The sequence below is a fragment of the Manihot esculenta genome, chromosome 3 (genome assembly GCF_001659605.2).
Source record: "Manihot esculenta cultivar AM560-2 chromosome 3, M.esculenta_v8, whole genome shotgun sequence".
NCBI lineage: Eukaryota > Viridiplantae > Streptophyta > Magnoliopsida > Malpighiales > Euphorbiaceae > Manihot > Manihot esculenta.
Window position 1 is genome coordinate 2,640,974 of NC_035163.2, and position 17,955 is coordinate 2,658,928.

Consider the following 17,955-nt stretch of genomic DNA (forward strand, 5'->3'; position numbering starts at 1 on the left):
TTTTTGAGATATAACAGAATCTATAATTTTATTTATTATGTTTTTATAATACAGAATATATTTTTTGAATTTTTATTTTATTAATAAAATAATCCTTAGGTTAAATTTACTACTAAATTGATCATAAACTGAAAATTAATTTAAATTAAAAAAAATAATTTGCCACTTATATTAAAAATAAAAAAAAATTTACTATTTATTTTTTAAATATTATTATTATTTACAGATTAGTCTGCATTTTTAAATACTTATTAAAAGTTATTATTTTTTCTCATTGTTAATAAAATAATCTCTTCATTCATTTTTACCATTAAGAAAAAATTAAACTATTCTTCTCTTTTAAGTGTCATCCCTTTGATGATATTGAAAAAGAATGTTAATATAAATAAAATATTAGAGGTTGACATAGATATTAAGTCAAAATAAAGCTTTTTACCTGTGGCGGTGGTTGATTTCTTATAGACTTGTAGTTCAATAGGCTTAATTGAAGTAGAGTCAGATTGGATCTGAATGAGAATGGAATTGTCGCATTCAAAAAGGATTCTTAATATCATCAGTAATCCCATTCATACAGAGCATCAATGGGTAATCTTTATATTCTTTAATTTTTGTTAGGATTTAACTTTACTTTTTTTATTTTTGAATATACTTTAGATTTGCTTAATTTTAAATAATTAATGTAATTTAAAATTACTATTATTGAAATTATTGATTTTTACATTGTTAGGAGGCTCCTAAACCCTCGAATAAGTTAGGTTCAACCCGTTCATCTTTCTGATCGGACTCCTATTTAAATCACTCAATCAGACCGGTCCGGTCCATTTCAACCTTAAAACTAGTCATTTCTTAGGTTCCGATCATTTTTCCTCAAATCCGGTCACAATAAGAAAAGACTGCGGATCCAGTCATTTCGCAACTCTATCCACTCACACGCCGAAAGGAATTAAATGCTTATCTAACACAGGAAGGATCATGTGGTTATCCGTATGTACGGACCTACACCAAGGGGTAGATGGTCCTATAGCAGAGAGGTCATGTATCGTGAGGGAGACGAAAGAGGATAAAAGGGAGGAAATACTTCCCTTTGAGCTAAACTTTTTGCTAAATTCACATAACCTTTATAAAATCCTATTTCCTGGATTTCAGATCATTAGATATCATATTCAATTATGTTATGATGAGAATCATGGTTAAACTATTGCAGTTTTTTTTTTTTTAATTTTAGAATAAAAAATACTTTATATAGATTGTTATTATGAATTTTATTAATATGTTATATTAAAATAAAAATTTTGACATCTATACAGAGTATCGACCAGTAATATCTATTTTTTTTATTTTTACTATAATTTAATTTTTAATTTTAATTTTTTAATATACTTTTTACTTATTTTTAAATAGTTAATTTGATTTGAGAATGTTATTATATTTGTGCATTGATTCAAAGTTTCAATTTAAGAGTTCTTATTTTCTTGCACCCAAAACAGGTCTCTTGGCTGAAAGAGAGATTGGCACCCACGTTGATGCTACCAATAGAGTCGCTAAAATTACCGTAACTGTTGAAAATAATAACATCTCTTTGAAAATTAAATTTAAATATTTTTTAAATTTTAAAATTAAATTTTATTAAATAATAAGAGAAATTTTAAGAAATTTTTTAAAAATAAGATGAAATTAAATAGGATTATAATAATTAATTTATATATTATTATCTTATTAATAATTATTTTAACTTATAGAAAAAATTCATATGGTAAATACCACAATAACGTGTTAAAAAAAGTAGGAGTACCATTTAAAAAAAAAGTAGGAGTAATTTACAATTAAATAACTGAAATTTAAGATAATTTTTATAAGTAAATAATTTAATTTTTAAAATTTTATTTTATTAATAAAAATTCTTTCCCTTAAATTTATTATTAATCAATTATAAATTGAAAAATTATATCTAATTAAAAGATTAAATTATTATAAATATTTAAAATATAAAAATTAAAACTGTAGAGATGAAATTATCACAAAATTTTTGAATTTTTTTTTTCTCATTAAACAGGTAATGCTTAAGTCATGAGTTTCATCAAATAAATATATAAAAGTAAAATCATTGTAATTTCATGTAAAGCGCCATCGTTTCTGTTGTGCTAAAACCCTACGAGGCCATTACTTAGGGTTTTGACTGGGCAGAGTTGCTCTTCGAATTCCTAATTTTCAAGAATCAGCATGGCCTCGTCTCCCAAACCCATTCCTATTATCGAGGAAAATTATGGGCTCGCATTCCACCAATCAATGCAACAACTCGTAGATGAAATGCACAAAGAAACATTAAATTTGTCTCATTTCATCAATGTATTCTACCGATTAATGCAATCGAAAGTTGATCCTCCTATAGGAACGATCTGGATCTACTCTGCTTTGTCCTTCAGGAGGCGAAAAACAGCAAACCAGGATCTTTCAGATCATATTCTGATTGTAAAGGAACTGTTTCAACTTATTTCGAGATGCTCAGGTCCGTGTAGTGCTTCGAAAAGCATAGCATTGCTAGCTCCTGTTGTTTTCCAAGTTTATAATTTGGTTGTTGAGTTATTGGGCAAAGATTTGGGAGCTAGGAGAGTGAAGAAAGCTGCTAAGGAGGCGAAGTCTTTGATTGGGGAGATTATTGGATATGTAAGTGTGTGTTGTGGTAAGGATGTCAGTAAGGAAAGTGATTCAAATTTGAGTGTATCGTTTTTAGATTTGGCTAGTCTCTGGATTGATGGGAACGACGGCTTTAAGGGTTTTTTACCTCTCACGAGTGATGAGATATATAAAGAGATTAGTGTTGGAGGGTCAACAGTTGCATACTTGGCTGGAGTTGTTATTTCTGAGGTTTTCTTGTTGAAGCTATGCTTGGATTTACGAATAGGGAATCGAGGGGAAGAGCTGGAGAAGGAACTGAGGAGTTGGATTGTTGGCTCAATAACTGGGTTACAGAGCTTCTACTTCTTCGGTTAGTGTAGCTTAATCTTTAGTTTGAATTTTGAGTTAGTTTTTACAAACCGGTAAAGGATAATTTTGCCTCTTATTATATTTTGGTTTTTGGCATAGGTGAATGGTATAGAATTTAAATCAAACTGAAAATGTAGATTGAGTACTTTTGAATGTCTTGAAGATTTCTGCTGCTTAGTTGGCTTTAGGCCTATTTAGTTTGTTCAAAACAATGTAGTTGCTGATTGCAGAAACGTCTATTTTTGGTGTACTTTCATTGGTTTTGCTTTTTATGTGTTTACATCCTGATAAACAATGCCATTCAGAGACTCTTATGAGGATGCTGTTGGAGCCAGCCTTGCCTGTGACTTCACTATTGGTTAGTTTCTTTTTTTCTCCACTGTTTAATTCCTTAGACTTTCTATACTGCTCGATTTGTTACTTCTCACAATCATAGTGTGTGCATTGTTCTTCATCTTGTTCTTCCTTATCCCTTTGGAGCCCTCCTTTCTATCTGTCTTCTGTACCATATGTGGTCTCCATTTATTTGAACTCCATTTTGTTTACCCAAGAGGTAGAAATTTAAACATGTATTGTTTGTTTTAAATATGTAGACTCTACAATGACACAGTGGCTAAAGTTCTTTACGCATGGTGCCAAAAACTTGTTCGCTTTAGCATTTCCTTCTTCATCAATCACATCAACAACATAGGTGGTTTATGACTTTAGGTGACTGAGAAGTGGTGCATCTTGGTGTAACTGTAAACTTATTGTTCATTAATCTGTTTTAGGATCCATGTTTGTTAAAACTTCAATGCTTCAAAGATGAAATTAGTAAATATTTTCATCTCAATGAAAATTTAGATGTATTGTCTTTTTGGAAAAATTCAGTTTGTTAACAAAATTCTAGAACATGCTTTAACTTTTTAGAGTATTGAATTCCTTTAGGAAACTTATCGTGGTTGGTCGAGTTATATAAGAATCTATAGTTTGATTATTTTCTAAGAATTCCATGTGGGAAATTTTCTGTGCAGAGTTCTGAAGATGAAAGTTTTTTGAGGAGAATTCTGTATGATGCTGCTATTTTGGTAGAATATTCTTTTCTCAGTCCTGAGAAAGCAGTTAATATAACAGCCAATCACGTGAGAGATCTAGCAGTGAAAAGATTGATAATTACACATGAAGCCATAGAGCTTTTCAGGTTTGGAATCTGTATTTTAGTTGGTGTCATGGAATGGGTGGGTGCGTTGTAGTTGAAACTAAAAGCTAACTCTCATTGCAAATCAATACAGAAAAAGTGGGGACCAAAAGAGAGCTATTGCTTATAGTAGTTCTTTCTCCAATTCCGGATTCCGTACCCAAATTATCCAGTATATCACAAGCCAGGTTGGCATAGGGGAGGAAGCAAGTAGATTGAAGGGAGCATCACCTAAAGCCCTTATAAGTGAGTAGTTTTAATTGTATTTTGTCCTTATTGTTATCAAATATCTTCATCATGTTCGCTTGAATACATTATTTTCTTGAATCTCTACCTGCATCTTATATTCATGCTTATCCCAACACCTCAGTGCAATACTAATTGTGAATATATTATTCTCCAGAGTTTTTACTAAACCTTGATGGTCAAGGCATAAGGCTATTTGATGATACTATCTCCAAATTCCATGCCAAATTAGCCTTTGATGATTCCAAGTCTGACTATGAGCAACTAGCATTTAAGCCAGGGGGAAAGAAAGCAGATGCTGATCTGTTTTACATTGATAACAAAGGAGAAGAGGAAAACCTTGGCGAGGATGATAAGGAGGTAAATGAGTCCATGAGCAATGCCTTCATAGCTTCTGCACAGAGAATGAGATTGACGGAAAATGGAGGAAAAAAACGGAAAGAAGAGAGAAACGCCAGAAAGAAGAAAAAGATAAAACTTCTTAAGCATACCCTCTCTGACACTTCTGATTCAGATGAAGAGAGGTCCACATCTGCCAGTGATGATGATTCAGGTAGTGAGAGTGAAGTTGAGAATCCAACTTCTGATGAAGATGTTTAAATGAAGGGGCAGTGTGTTTCCTTTAAGGGAAAATATTGACAATCATGTTGTAATCACTTGATTTTGCTTCAAAATCGATGTTTTACTGTGCACGAGCATTTGCTGCAATACTTCTTGCCCTTGTAAAGGATTTGAAGTTGCATCATAGCCATTCATGAATAGACAATGCTGGAGTATGCATGAATACAATTTTTTCTCTTTACAATAGTTTACTTTCTATTCCTGTTCTATCTTCATGGCCTTTCTACGTCCCCTGCAATTTCAACTAGTTTCTATTTGGTTGCACTCACATCCCATGTGAGAAACTGATCTGGGTCTTCGACAAAAAAAAAGGGAACACTGATCAGGCTGGTTTGAGTTTCCAATGTTCAATTTTTACAGACGTAAAACAACAATAAGAGACTTCTGGTTTGGAGCTCAATGAATTTTTATATATGTATATATAGATCATTTAAACTTAAGCGAAAATGTATAATTTTAAGACCAACATGAAATTGCACTTGATCATCTAAAGCGTGAGGAAAAATCTTGCTCTTATCATAAATGTTTGGCATCCTCTTCCCTGTATGCAGTGACTTGGTTATATATATATACATAGTTGTTGTTTTGCTGTCTTCAATTCAACCAGAAAGAACTCTGTTTTATCATCCCATCTGTGGTAAGAAACGAGATCAATAAAATTTTACTGCTTTATCATTGAGGATAGAACTGACATGCAAATTGCAAACTCAGCGATTTTATTTACACCAGTTCAGCTTGATCCAACTTGCAAATATTATCAGCCAGTAAAGCTAGGTTCTAAACTTGTATACTTATGATAAGCGGTTGTCGAAGCCGTCAAAAATAACCTATTATCAATCAACAAATAAATTTGCAGATAGTGGCAATAGGGTCGAACCACAGGGATTTGACACTACGGATTTTCCTAATAATGACTTGGACAAGTAAATAACAAGAAATTAAAAGAGGGGGGTTTTGTTTTGATGATTAAAACTAAAAAGCAAGAGAAAGCAATAATTTTAAAGATGAGTAAATCAATAAGAGAAAAGCTTCTAGTTGAAGTATGGATCTATTTCAGATTGTTTAGAATTGATCATTGATTCTTTAATACTCCTATTTATTTCAATAAATTAGTTCAGGATGTGGAAGACGCTTCTCACAATCCAAATTCCTCCTTAGTTCTAGTTTGATTAGGAAACGTTCGCTAATCAAACACTAGTTAACAAGTTGCCAAGGAACGTCCTTGGGGCCTTTGGCATCGAACAACTGTTAACTGCATTAAGACTTAGAGAAACCTAATTCTAACCTTGCCAACCGCGTGGTCAAGTTTAGATTATGCAACTTGATTAAATGTGTGTTTAAATAATCTAAGCAATTACGGACCTAAACTGTTCAAACAATTGTTACTCAAGCAATTAAAAGCAATAGGCCTAAATTGATTCTAAAAGCAAAGCAACAATTATAGAAAGATCTAATTGCATAAATATTGAAATAAACAAGAGTTCAACAATGGAGTATTAAACCTCCCAATTCATCACAAATCTGAATTTTCCAACTTCAACTAGAAAAGAAAAGTGTTTAGCCACTCATGGTGGACAAAATCACAAAAGAAAAGAAGAAGAAAAGAAGGAGACAAGCTGCTGTATTTTTCTGCAGAATTGCTGAAGATGAGATAATATGCTGGTTTGGATGTTGCCCTTATATAGCTGGAGAATCCCAATTCCAATTTGATTAGGGTTTTGGAATCTCAATTTGATTTGGTCTTCTTTGTAGTCTTTGATTCCTCTTTGGTTTTTGTATTTGATTGAGAATGGAACTCTCTAAGTGAAGGGCGTGGCTCTTGGGACTGATCTTGTGGTGTTTGAAGTGGACTTGGACTTCTTTTCTTTGAATTTCTAATTTCTGCTCTTTTCCCGCCTCTGCTGTATTTTCTGCTATTAAAGTGATTTGGGCAAATCCTGCGAGTGATTTGGGCAAATCACTTGCTCATTTTGCCCCAATCGCTTCCTGGGGTTCAGTCCAGTTTCTGTCTCTGTCTCTGCGAGTGATTTGGCCAGTTCCTGCGAGTGATTTGGCCAAATCACTCAGACCCAATCACTTTTCCAGCTTTTTCTTCACTTTTTCTCCAACTTTCCAATTTCTTCCTTTTCTGCAAAAACATGACAAAAACACAAATTAAGCTAGAAAAATGTGTAAATAAACAGTAATAAATATAATAAAAATGTGGCTAAATTATGCTTGATCAAATACCCCCACACCTAGCTTTTTGCTTGTCCTCAAGCAACAAACAACTTAGTCAATCAAGCTCCTTTTTCTTTTGAGCCTAAGTACCACTTAATCAGCCCCCCTAGACTCCTAAATTGAAACACTACAGTGTAGGATGCATGTACTAAGGTTGTCCCCTTCTTTCCTTGTTTCCTATCGCTCACCATGGCCAAGGGAAAGTTTTTTATTTGATCATGCTTATTAATTTATATTAGGTTTAATGCAATCCCTTAAGAGTGACTTGCCCTATTTTAAGCATTTTTAATTACCAGCACTTTTTATCCTTGCCTGAAAAAATCACCAACCTTTTTACGCGATGGTGCATATGGGTGATACACCCCCGGTTACTCAGTTGGTCACTTGTCCAAGTGGCTACTAGCTCTGTTCATAATCTTAGACCATCGAAACTTTATTTTATGCTTGAAAAGTCACCAACCTTTTTACGCGACGGTGCACATGGGTAATACACCTCCGGTTACTCAGTTGGTCACTTGTCCAAGTGACTATTAGCTCAGTTCATAGCCTTAGATCATAGGAACAGGTTGTGCTTTTTGATTTGCTGAGTTTTTCTTTTTCTTTTTCCTTTTTATATCAATTTGGGCAAATCAACTCAAAGAGAATTACATTAACTTTTATTGCATGTATTTTATTTTCCTTTCCTATTGGCCACAGCAGTTTCAAGAACTCAATTTAAGAAGAAAAACTTCCTAAGTAAAGGCTACACACTGTGCATGGTTCAATTTAGGTTTAAAGGGTTGGATAATCAATGGGGTCATGAGATAGGGAGCTCTTTTAACCTTGTTATCTATGCTGAGTAGAGCAAAAACTAAGTCAAAATTCTGTGTGTGTGTGTGAAAAAAAATATGTGAAAAAAGAAAAAATTTTGGTGTGTGTTTATGGGGCAAAAAGATGTAAAAAGAAACAAAAAGAAAGCAATTTTGGTGTGTGTTTATGGGGCAAAAAGATGTAAAAAGAAACAAAAAGAAAGCAAAAAGATAATGTAAACAATGCAAAATAACCTAACAGTAAATACCCCCACACCTATCCCAAACATTGTCCTCAATGTTTAAACATAAATATGAAAAAATTAATAAGGAGAAGGAAAGGGACTGCCTGGGATGTGGGTGATTTGAGCAGGTGATTTGGGCAAATCACCCGGCCAAATCATTGGCTGTCATGGTCTGTGGGCAGAAAGTGTTGAACCAGCAGCTGCAACATGCTTTCCATGTGCTGCATCCTGTCTTGAGCCTCCACCGAATGGTCTTGAGGTGCCTTTTATGTCCTCCAAGGTCCACCCAATTGCTTTCTTGTGCTTCCTCAACACATCAAGGAGCTTTTCCTCTTCTTCTTGGCTGAGCTGGTTAGAAATGATGATTGGGAGTGTATTTCCAGCCCCCAAGTAGGCATATTTGAGATGATCTGGCAGGGGCTTCAGCTCTGGTACACTTTCTGTCTTTGTCTCAGCCTTCTGTCTGCTGGTTGATTGGGGCAGATTTCCTGTTGATTTGGGCAAATCATCCGGTGATCTGGGCAAATCTCCTTCTGTCATGTCTGTCTGCTCACTGATTTGGGCAGATTGTCTGGGTGATTTGGGCAAATCATCCGGTGATCTGGGCAAATCTCCTTCTGTCATTTCTGTCTGCTCACTGATTTGGGCAGATTGCCTGGGTGATTTGGGCAAATCACCTTCTGTCATTTCTGTCTGCTGGTTGATTTGGGCAGATTGCCTGGGTGATTTGGGCAAATCACCTTCTGTCATTTCTGTCTGCTGGTTGATTTGGGCAGATTGCCTGGGTGATTTGGGCAAATCACTCGCAGAATCTGCCCACATCACTATCTGGTCTGTCTCTGAGCAGTTTCTGTCCATCTCTTCATATCTGCACAAATCAGCATGGAGTGTTTCCTCTAGATCAAAATCAAAGACTTCTTGGCTCAAGTCATCAATGACATCAAGGCCATAAACAGGAGAAACATCTTTAGGGAATTTCATAGCTTCATAAACATTGAATTTGATAATCTCCCCTTCAAACTCCATGGTTAATGTGCCATCATGCACATCAATTTTGGTTCTTGCTGTGCTCAAGAATGGCCTTCCAAGTAGGATGTCAGAGGTGGTTGATTTTTGGACAGCAGCAGGTTCAGCAATTTCTGGTGTAATTGTGGAGGTTTCAGCAGGTTCAGGTTCGGTTGGGGCAATTTCAGTAGTTGCTGATTTTTGGATAGCAGGTGCTGTTTCTGCAGTGTATATTTCTAATTCAGCAGGTTCAGCAACAGGCTGTGCTGGGAATGTTGCTGGTTCAGAATTGTTGACAGCAGTTGTTGTCTTTGTTTCAGTAGCTTGGACAGGTAGGTTCCCAGCTTGAACTTCAGCTTCTTCACGTGCAACAGGGGGTTCTGCCATTGCTGGATTTTCCACAGTAATTTGGAGCTTAGTTTCTGGTGCAATTTCAGCAGTGGCAGGCATGGCAGTGGGTGATTTTGTTGGTGCGTAAAATTCTGCAGCAGGTGCAGAAAAATCTGCTGGTGTAGAAAATTCTGCAGTAACTTGGAATCGGGTATCTGGTTCAGCTTCAAGTGTAGTGGTGATTTGTACAGCAGACTCAACAGCTTGTTCTGTTTCTTGGGAACTTTCGTCATCGTCCCATAGATCTTGAAGCTCTTCCTCTCTTCTTAATATGTGCGCGTTCAGTGAGTTGACCGCTTGATCCACTTGCTGTTGGAGAATTTTTCCAGAAATTCCCAATTTCCTTACCTGTTCTTCAAGTTCCATAAGGGAGTTCTGAGGTGCTGCTTGGGCTTGATAGTTTTGGTAGTAGTTAGCCCTTGCATAGTCATAATTCGGGTGGTCCCTCCAACATGGATTGTAGGTATCAAGATAGGGATCATGACTTGGCTGGCTATTGAATCCTCCAAAGGCATGTACTTGCTGGTCATATTGATAAAGTGTGGGACATTGATCAGTTGGGTGTCCCACATATCCACATATCCTACATGGTCTTGGTGGCTGAAAGTGTTGAGCTCGACCTATGACATAACTATCCACAAGAGAGGTTAGTTCAGAAATTTGAGAAGAGAGAAAAGACATACTTACCGTAGCTATGCTTGTAAGTCTTGGTAGTGCGTTCAATTTCAGGATCGTAAAGAAGAGCTTCTTTACGATCAGCCCTGGTCATAAAAGGAAAATACGTTAGTTAGATCAATTCCCCGGTAACGGCGCCAATTTTTGATAAGCGGTTGTCGAAGCCGTCAAAAATAACCTATTATCAATCAACAAATAAATTTGCAGATAGTGGCAATAGGGTCGAACCACAGGGATTTGACACTACGGATTTTCCTAATAATGACTTGGACAAGTAAATAACAAGAAATTAAAAGAGGGGGGTTTTGTTTTGATGATTAAAACTAAAAAGCAAGAGAAAGCAATAATTTTAAAGATGAGTAAATCAATAAGAGAAAAGCTTCTAGTTGAAGTATGGATCTATTTCAGATTGTTTAGAATTGATCATTGATTCTTTAATACTCCTATTTATTTCAATAAATTAGTTCAGGATGTGGAAGACGCTTCTCACAATCCAAATTCCTCCTTAGTTCTAGTTTGATTAGGAAACGTTCGCTAATCAAACACTAGTTAACAAGTTGCCAAGGAACGTCCTTGGGGCCTTTGGCATCGAACAACTGTTAACTGCATTAAGACTTAGAGAAACCTAATTCTAACCTTGCCAACCGCGTGGTCAAGTTTAGATTATGCAACTTGATTAAATGTGTGTTTAAATAATCTAAGCAATTACGGACCTAAACTGTTCAAACAATTGTTACTCAAGCAATTAAAAGCAATAGGCCTAAATTGATTCTAAAAGCAAAGCAACAATTATAGAAAGATCTAATTGCATAAATATTGAAATAAACAAGAGTTCAACAATGGAGTATTAAACCTCCCAATTCATCACAAATCTGAATTTTCCAACTTCAACTAGAAAAGAAAAGTGTTTAGCCACTCATGGTGGACAAAATCACAAAAGAAAAGAAGAAGAAAAGAAGGAGACAAGCTGCTGTATTTTTCTGCAGAATTGCTGAAGATGAGATAATATGCTGGTTTGGATGTTGCCCTTATATAGCTGGAGAATCCCAATTCCAATTTGATTAGGGTTTTGGAATCTCAATTTGATTTGGTCTTCTTTGTAGTCTTTGATTCCTCTTTGGTTTTTGTATTTGATTGAGAATGGAACTCTCTAAGTGAAGGGCGTGGCTCTTGGGACTGATCTTGTGGTGTTTGAAGTGGACTTGGACTTCTTTTCTTTGAATTTCTAATTTCTGCTCTTTTCCCGCCTCTGCTGTATTTTCTGCTATTAAAGTGATTTGGGCAAATCCTGCGAGTGATTTGGGCAAATCACTTGCTCATTTTGCCCCAATCGCTTCCTGGGGTTCAGTCCAGTTTCTGTCTCTGTCTCTGCGAGTGATTTGGCCAGTTCCTGCGAGTGATTTGGCCAAATCACTCAGACCCAATCACTTTTCCAGCTTTTTCTTCACTTTTTCTCCAACTTTCCAATTTCTTCCTTTTCTGCAAAAACATGACAAAAACACAAATTAAGCTAGAAAAATGTGTAAATAAACAGTAATAAATATAATAAAAATGTGGCTAAATTATGCTTGATCAACTTACTATACAACCGAAGGCTGTCAACACAAGAAAATAAATAATAAATAAATAAATAAACTATTGATGGGAGCTCCGGTTCGCAGCAAGGTGGCAGGCTCTTAAAAGAGAAAAACCTTTAAACACTGCATAGTAAGTATACAAGTTTGTTCATCCTTGTTCATCCTTGTTCATCCTTGTACAGCGTTCTGAGAACAGGCACAATCCCAGGAATAAATCACATTCTGTCCCACGGGGCTACATATGGTCGAACCCAAAACCTGTTCTGTGATTTTTTTTCCTGAGTAGCTTCTGCAGAAGAACATGAGAAAAAATTCTGCAGGCACTGATTTCTGCAGGTCCTGCAACAGATCAAAAACTGTGTCCAAACAAATAGTGTTCCAGGACTTGGAAGAGCCGGATCGGATGAGGTGAACCTTCTGTCCATCTCACTACATCCCTCTATAGCAAAATTACCAATTATCCTGGCAAGAGCAAATGCCTCTCCTGAAATGGTGGAAACGCTTGATGTCACGGACAAATATTTCACTATTTGTGATGTCTGTGACAAGTTTCATAAAATCATGGCAATCTCCACAGATACGAAGATTTTTGAAAATTCGGATTGGTTTAACTGGATTGGTGCTTATAAAGGCAAAAGCAAGAGCCAATCTTTCACTATGATAGTAGAGATTTTCCATCTTTTCTTTGTTACTGACATTATGCAGCACATTTTCTGTCTTTGGTGTATAATCCCTTGAAGCCAATTTTTGTCCCAACTCCTCCAATTTAGCATAAATTTCCCTTGTTTTCGGATGGGAACCATCTTGAGATGTGAAGACATGGACTTGACCATCAACCTCCACCCAACTGCATCCAGGCTCTTTCTTAACACCTTGAGTAGACATCAAAGCCCGAGTACTTCTGACATCGTCCCACATACCTTTCGCTGCAAAAATGTTCGATAGCAATATATAACTGGAAGCCATCTTGGGTTCAAGTTCAAAGAGTCTCTCAGCAGCTCGTTTACCAACTTCAACATTGCCATGCAATTTACATGATCCGAGAACAGTCTCCCAGACCAAAGAATATTGGCTTAGCTTCATTTCCTCTATATAAACATCAACCTCGCTGAATTTTCCAGCTCGACCAAGAATATCCACCATACAAGCATGGTGCTCAATTGAAGGAGTAATCCCATAATCTTTGCACATCAGGTTAAAAAGCTTTTTCCCCTCCTCGACCAAACCCATGTAGCTACATGCAGCAAGAACACCTAGGTAGGTGATTTCATCAGGTACAATGCCTTCATCTAACATCATCCTAAAGGCCTCAAGAGCCTTTTTCCCCTGCCCGTGTTGCGAGTATCCAGATATGATTGTATTCCATGAAACTGTGTCCCGTGAAAACAAACCCTTAAAAATGGCCTCAGCATCTTCTATGCACCCACATTTCCCATACATATCAACAAGTGCACTAGCAACGAAAACATCACCAAAATGACCAGACTTTATTGCCACAGAATGGAGCTGCTGTCCATTACCCAAGGCTGCCACCCGGGAGCATCCGCTTAAACAGCTGGCAAGAGTGAATTCATTCGGCTTTATATCCTCTCTTAGCATCTGAACTAAGCACTTAACAGCCTTTTCTTCTTGACCATTTTGTGCAAAACCAGCAATAATGACTGTCCAGGTGAAGAGGTCCCTGTTTGTTAATCTATTGAAAGCTACATCTGCATCTTCTAAGCATCTGCTTTTTGCATACATGTCAATAAGAGCTGTTCCAACAAAATCATTACCATCAAGGCTGTTCTTTATGATATGTGTATGCACTTGCTTTCCAAAGCACACATCCAAAAGGCTAGCGCAAGACCTTAAAACGCTAACAAATGTGTACATGTTGGGCTTGAAACCTTCCACAAGCATCTGGTCGAAAATTCTCAGCCCTTGATCACCAGTTTCAAAGTCATGGAAACCAGATAAAAGGGCATTCCATGAAACTAAATCCCGATCAGTCATTGCTTCAAAAACCTGGATACCATCTTCCAAGCATCCACTGTTCATGTACATCATGATTAGTGCATTGCCCACTGAATTATCAGATTCAAGCCCATATTTGTATATACAAGAATGGATGCTTCGACCAAAATACAGGTCAGCCATATTTGTAGCTGCACTAACAACACTAGCAAGGGTAAATTGATTAGGTTTAACTCCTGTATGTTGCATCAGATGAAATAGTTCAGCTGCTTCTTGGCTATGGCCTTGCTGATCAAGGGCAGCAATCATAGCACTCCATGTAACTATATCAGGATCCTTTATCCTGTTGAACACTTTTTGTGCATCATATATTGCGCCACACTTGGAGTACATATCAACAAGACTACAACCAAGAAATTCATCAAGCTCACAGCCATTCCTGATGACCAAAGAATGCAAAACCTTTCCTTCTCTCAAATTCCTTGAGTTTGCACAGCCCTTCAACACTGTAGACAATGTGAATTTGCTAAATTTCATTTCACACTCTGTCATCCGAGAAAACAACTTCAAAACCTCTTCCCCATCACCCCTATGAGCATAACCATTAAGCAAAGCATTCCATGACACGTCATTCTTGTCCGGCATCCCGAAGAAAACTGTATCAGCAAGTTCCACCTCACCGCACTTGGCATAAAGGTCAACAAGAGTAGAGCCAACAAATAAATCCCGCAAGAATCCTGCTTTTATTGCTTCTGCATGAACCTGTTTCCCAAACTCTATGTCCAAAGAGTTTGAGCATGCTTTCAACACGGTGGCCAATGCAAACTCATTAGGTCTTATATTTTCTTTTCTCATTTCGCAGTAAAGGCTAACGCCATCAGTCGCACACCCTTCACTAACATATCCAGCAATTAACGTAGTCCATGACACGACTTCTCTTTCAGACATTTCATCGAGCAACCTGCGTGCTAACAGTATGCGGCCGCACTTCACGTAAAAATTAATCAAAGACACTAGCAAGTGTGAATCTGGCTGTATCCCGCTTTTAATCACGTTTCCATGAACTGCCTTCCCCTCATTTAGTGTTCTCCTTGAAGCACACTCACGCAGCATCCGAGAATACCGCTTTAAAGCCTCCTTTGCTGTAAAGCTCAAAGGCCTCATCATTTCAATTCGTTCAGATTGATCATTTAATGACAAATTAGGCCAATTCGGACTTAAAAAGTTCCTGGAATTCTTTCCATTAACCTCCTCCAGGTGAGACGGCGAGCTTTGGTTATCAGTAAGAGCCAAACCACTTGTGGGGTTTGGTTCAATAACATTGAGACAAGCACAAAACGAGAAGTTTACTCGAAAAGGAAGAAACTTTAAAACTGAACTTGTACGGCGATGGGGCAAATTGAGCAGCTTCACCGAAGAAATTGAACTTGGGAGATTGGGAGGGAAGAGGCGTTGAAAAGTTGGTGATGGACTACGCATTTTCAGGGCGATAAAGTCGCATTCCATGAATCAGAACTCTGAGACTCGCTTCTTGAACAATTTTCCCGCGTCAAGTGACTGCGGTGTGCGGTTGAACTTGAACTCGAAGCTAACAGAGTTGCCGGCTAGTCATATCATACGAGGGCAATTCGGGTTGTTCGCATGCGGTAGAATTTTTTTTTTTTTTAAGAAAAAAAGGTGTTTAAAAGTTTTTATTTAGGTGAATTACATTATTATCCCTAAGATTTAACTTAATTAACTAAAATATCTCTATTCTTTTTTAATTGCGTCAAACACCCCTATAATTTATTTCCATTTATATTAAAGGACATTCGTTTAATTTTATACTAAATCGTTGGTGTGTATAGAAAAAAATCAATTGACCTTAAACGGATTAAGACTCCGTTTGAATATTAAAAAAATTTAATTAATGAAATATATTTTATTAATTAAAAAAATTAAATCATTTTAAATAAAATATTTTTTTAAGAAAAAAATTAATTTTATGTACCTTAAAAATTTTATCAATACTTTTATATATAAATTTTCAATATATTTTATTTTTTTAATTAAAATTAAATTTAAAAAAAAATTATTCCATTAAAAAATATTTTTAAATATAAATTAATTTTTATAAGTAAACAGAATATAAATGTCTTAATATTAAATAAAACAACTGGGGCTTGGAATTAGTCTTGGTTTGAGATCTTTTTCTTTTCTATAGCTGGTCCTTTTTTAGACCATAAGTTCTGTTTGCTGCTGGCCTGATCTATTGGTTATATTACTTATCAATCAAATGCCGTCTTTATCTTTGAGAACAAATAATAGGAGAAAAAAGAAAGCTTAAATCTTGAACATTTTACTCCACCGCTAGTCATCTTATGCTAGTTGCTTCACAAGTATTGCAAGTTGAATTAGGGAAAGAAAGTGAACCAATCCGCCAGTAGTAGATCTCTCAAAATATTTCATTCAAGCCATACAACAGGCTTTTTGAATCTTGCTCATGTTATATATATATATATATATAATTCAAACCACCTCATCAGAATATTCTTATGGAACCAAACCACTCATGGAGAACAGAATCATCAAAAGAATGGAGGCAATATCACAAATTTTTTTAGAAAAGAAAAGGAATAAAGCTCAAGCCGTATTCAACTCAAATCAATTCTGCAACTTTTAAACGAAAAGTCTGCTGCTTTAACTATAGATTAGTTGCTGTCAAGTACTCATCATTCAATACAAACAGTCAATTACAATAAAAATAACAGCTTTATCCCTTGTTGATCTGAACCACCAAAGTCAAACAAGAAAGGGATAATTTGGCAATACCCAGCAACGTACAAACACATATATGACAAATATGAGATCAAACCAGCATATCAAATGATATAATCTGACCACTCTGAGATAAAAGAAGTGTGATCCATGGATTCTCCTGGGCATTCCTCATTTTTAGCTGGTTTTTCTTTTCCACCCACCAATCTTGCTGGATTCCCCACTGCTGTGGTCCGAGGAGGCACATCAATAAGCACCACAGAGCCGGCCCCAATCTTTGCACCTTCCCCAATCTTCACATTTCCAAGAATTGTAGCACCAGCTCCAATCAAGACTCCATCTCCAATCTTGGGATGTCGATCCCCAGAAGCCTTCCCTGTTCCTCCAAGTGTAACATGGTGCAAAATGGAAACATTGTTCCCAATTACTGCAGTTTCACCAATTACAACACCAGTTGCGTGATCAAACATTATCCCGTTCCCAATTCTTGCCGCTGGATGTATATCAATAGCAAAAACATCAGCAATTCGAGAGTGTAAAGCTAGTGCCAGTGGCCTACGAGACTGACTCCACAACTTGTGAGCAACTCGATGAGCCTGTTTCAAATAGAAGAATAAAAAACGAAAAACTAAACGGAAATTCTCGCTTGCAATAGGAATTCTAAGAAAACATATGAACAATTTCAACTCAATTTGTATAGATAAAGCATTTGCAATTTCAAATTGAGGTAATTGTTGGTTACGTACCTGGCAGGCCAAGAACCCTTTGTAATTGAGAAGGCAGTGCGAGAACGATCTGCAAGCAGGGTCACGGACGCGGAAGGCGCGAAGATCGGCGACGGCAGCGGCCCGGAGAGAAGGATCGGAGGAGAAAGTGTTAAGGAAGAGGTCGTAAAGGAGGGTGGAAAGAAGAGTAGAGGAGCAAAGCTTGTTGCCTAAGTGGAAGGAAAGAGATCGCTCCAGCGAGGAGTGAGAGAGGATCGTGGAGTAGAGGTAGCTAGCCAAAGCCGGTTCTGACTCGGCGTCGCGGCGGGCCTCGGCTTTGATCTGGCTCCACACCCAGGCCTCGTCTTCGTCCGCTGTGTAGGAGTTATTCGCCGGTGTTCGTGCAGGGGAGGGGCAGCGAATCTCGCCGGCGGGCATTTTGTTTAGGTGGTGGATTGGAAGTTAGGAATGAGAGATAAGGTAGAGGAAATCAGACGAAGTGGTTTGCAGTTACAACGCTTTCTTTTTCCCTTAAATTGAGGTTTATCAAAAGCCACGTGTCAAAATAACATATGTACGTCTAATTTTATTAAACGTTGTCCATCTATT

At 36.8% G+C, this 17,955-nt stretch overlaps 3 protein-coding genes across 3 annotated transcripts; 1 reads left to right on the forward strand and 2 right to left on the reverse strand.

Annotated features, from left to right (window-relative positions):
- The first annotated feature begins 2,107 nt into the window (after positions 1-2,107).
- On the forward strand, positions 2,108-5,215 carry LOC110611027. Its single transcript, XM_043954865.1, has 5 exons — positions 2,108-2,986; positions 3,291-3,343; positions 3,999-4,165; positions 4,257-4,408; positions 4,566-5,215. The coding sequence occupies exons 1-5, from the start codon at positions 2,221-2,223 to the stop codon at positions 5,006-5,008; spliced, it is 1,581 nt and encodes a 526-aa protein (XP_043810800.1). The 5' UTR covers positions 2,108-2,220; the 3' UTR covers positions 5,009-5,215.
- Positions 5,216-11,771: 6,556 nt separating this feature from the next.
- Positions 11,772-15,550, reverse strand: LOC110611021 (pentatricopeptide repeat-containing protein At3g24000, mitochondrial). The gene is made up of 2 exons (XM_043954864.1): positions 11,934-15,550; positions 11,772-11,831 (listed from the first exon to the last, which is right to left on the reverse strand). The coding sequence occupies exon 1, from the start codon at positions 15,389-15,391 to the stop codon at positions 12,380-12,382; it is 3,012 nt and encodes a 1,003-aa protein (XP_043810799.1). The 5' UTR covers positions 15,392-15,550; the 3' UTR covers positions 11,772-11,831; positions 11,934-12,379.
- Positions 15,551-16,541: 991 nt separating this feature from the next.
- Positions 16,542-17,862, reverse strand: LOC110612351 (serine acetyltransferase 5). The gene is made up of 2 exons (XM_021753119.2): positions 17,389-17,862; positions 16,542-17,238 (listed from the first exon to the last, which is right to left on the reverse strand). Exons 1-2 carry the CDS (start codon positions 17,782-17,784, stop codon positions 16,747-16,749), a joined length of 888 nt encoding a protein of 295 aa, XP_021608811.1. The 5' UTR covers positions 17,785-17,862; the 3' UTR covers positions 16,542-16,746.
- Between the last annotated feature and the right edge of the window lie 93 nt (positions 17,863-17,955).

What these genes read in the sequence shown, in the direction of transcription:
- LOC110611027 (XM_043954865.1), top strand. Translation starts at nt 2,221, where the DNA reads ATGGCCTCGTCTCCCAAACCCATTCCTATTATCGAGGAAAATTATGGG. An exon ending in ACAGAGCTTCTACTTCTTCG is followed by an intron (nt 2,987 to 3,290) that starts GTTAGTGTAGCT and finishes AATGCCATTCAG; the next exon opens with AGACTCTTATGAGGATGCTG. An exon ending in GAAGCCATAGAGCTTTTCAG is followed by an intron (nt 4,166 to 4,256) that starts GTTTGGAATCTG and finishes AAATCAATACAG; the next exon opens with AAAAAGTGGGGACCAAAAGA.
- LOC110611021 (XM_043954864.1), bottom strand. Translation starts at nt 15,391, where the DNA reads ATGGAATGCGACTTTATCGCCCTGAAAATGCGTAGTCCATCACCAACT.
- LOC110612351 (XM_021753119.2), bottom strand. Translation starts at nt 17,784, where the DNA reads ATGCCCGCCGGCGAGATTCGCTGCCCCTCCCCTGCACGAACACCGGCG. An exon ending in AAGGGTTCTTGGCCTGCCAG is followed by an intron (nt 17,239 to 17,388) that starts GTACGTAACCAA and finishes TATTTGAAACAG; the next exon opens with GCTCATCGAGTTGCTCACAA.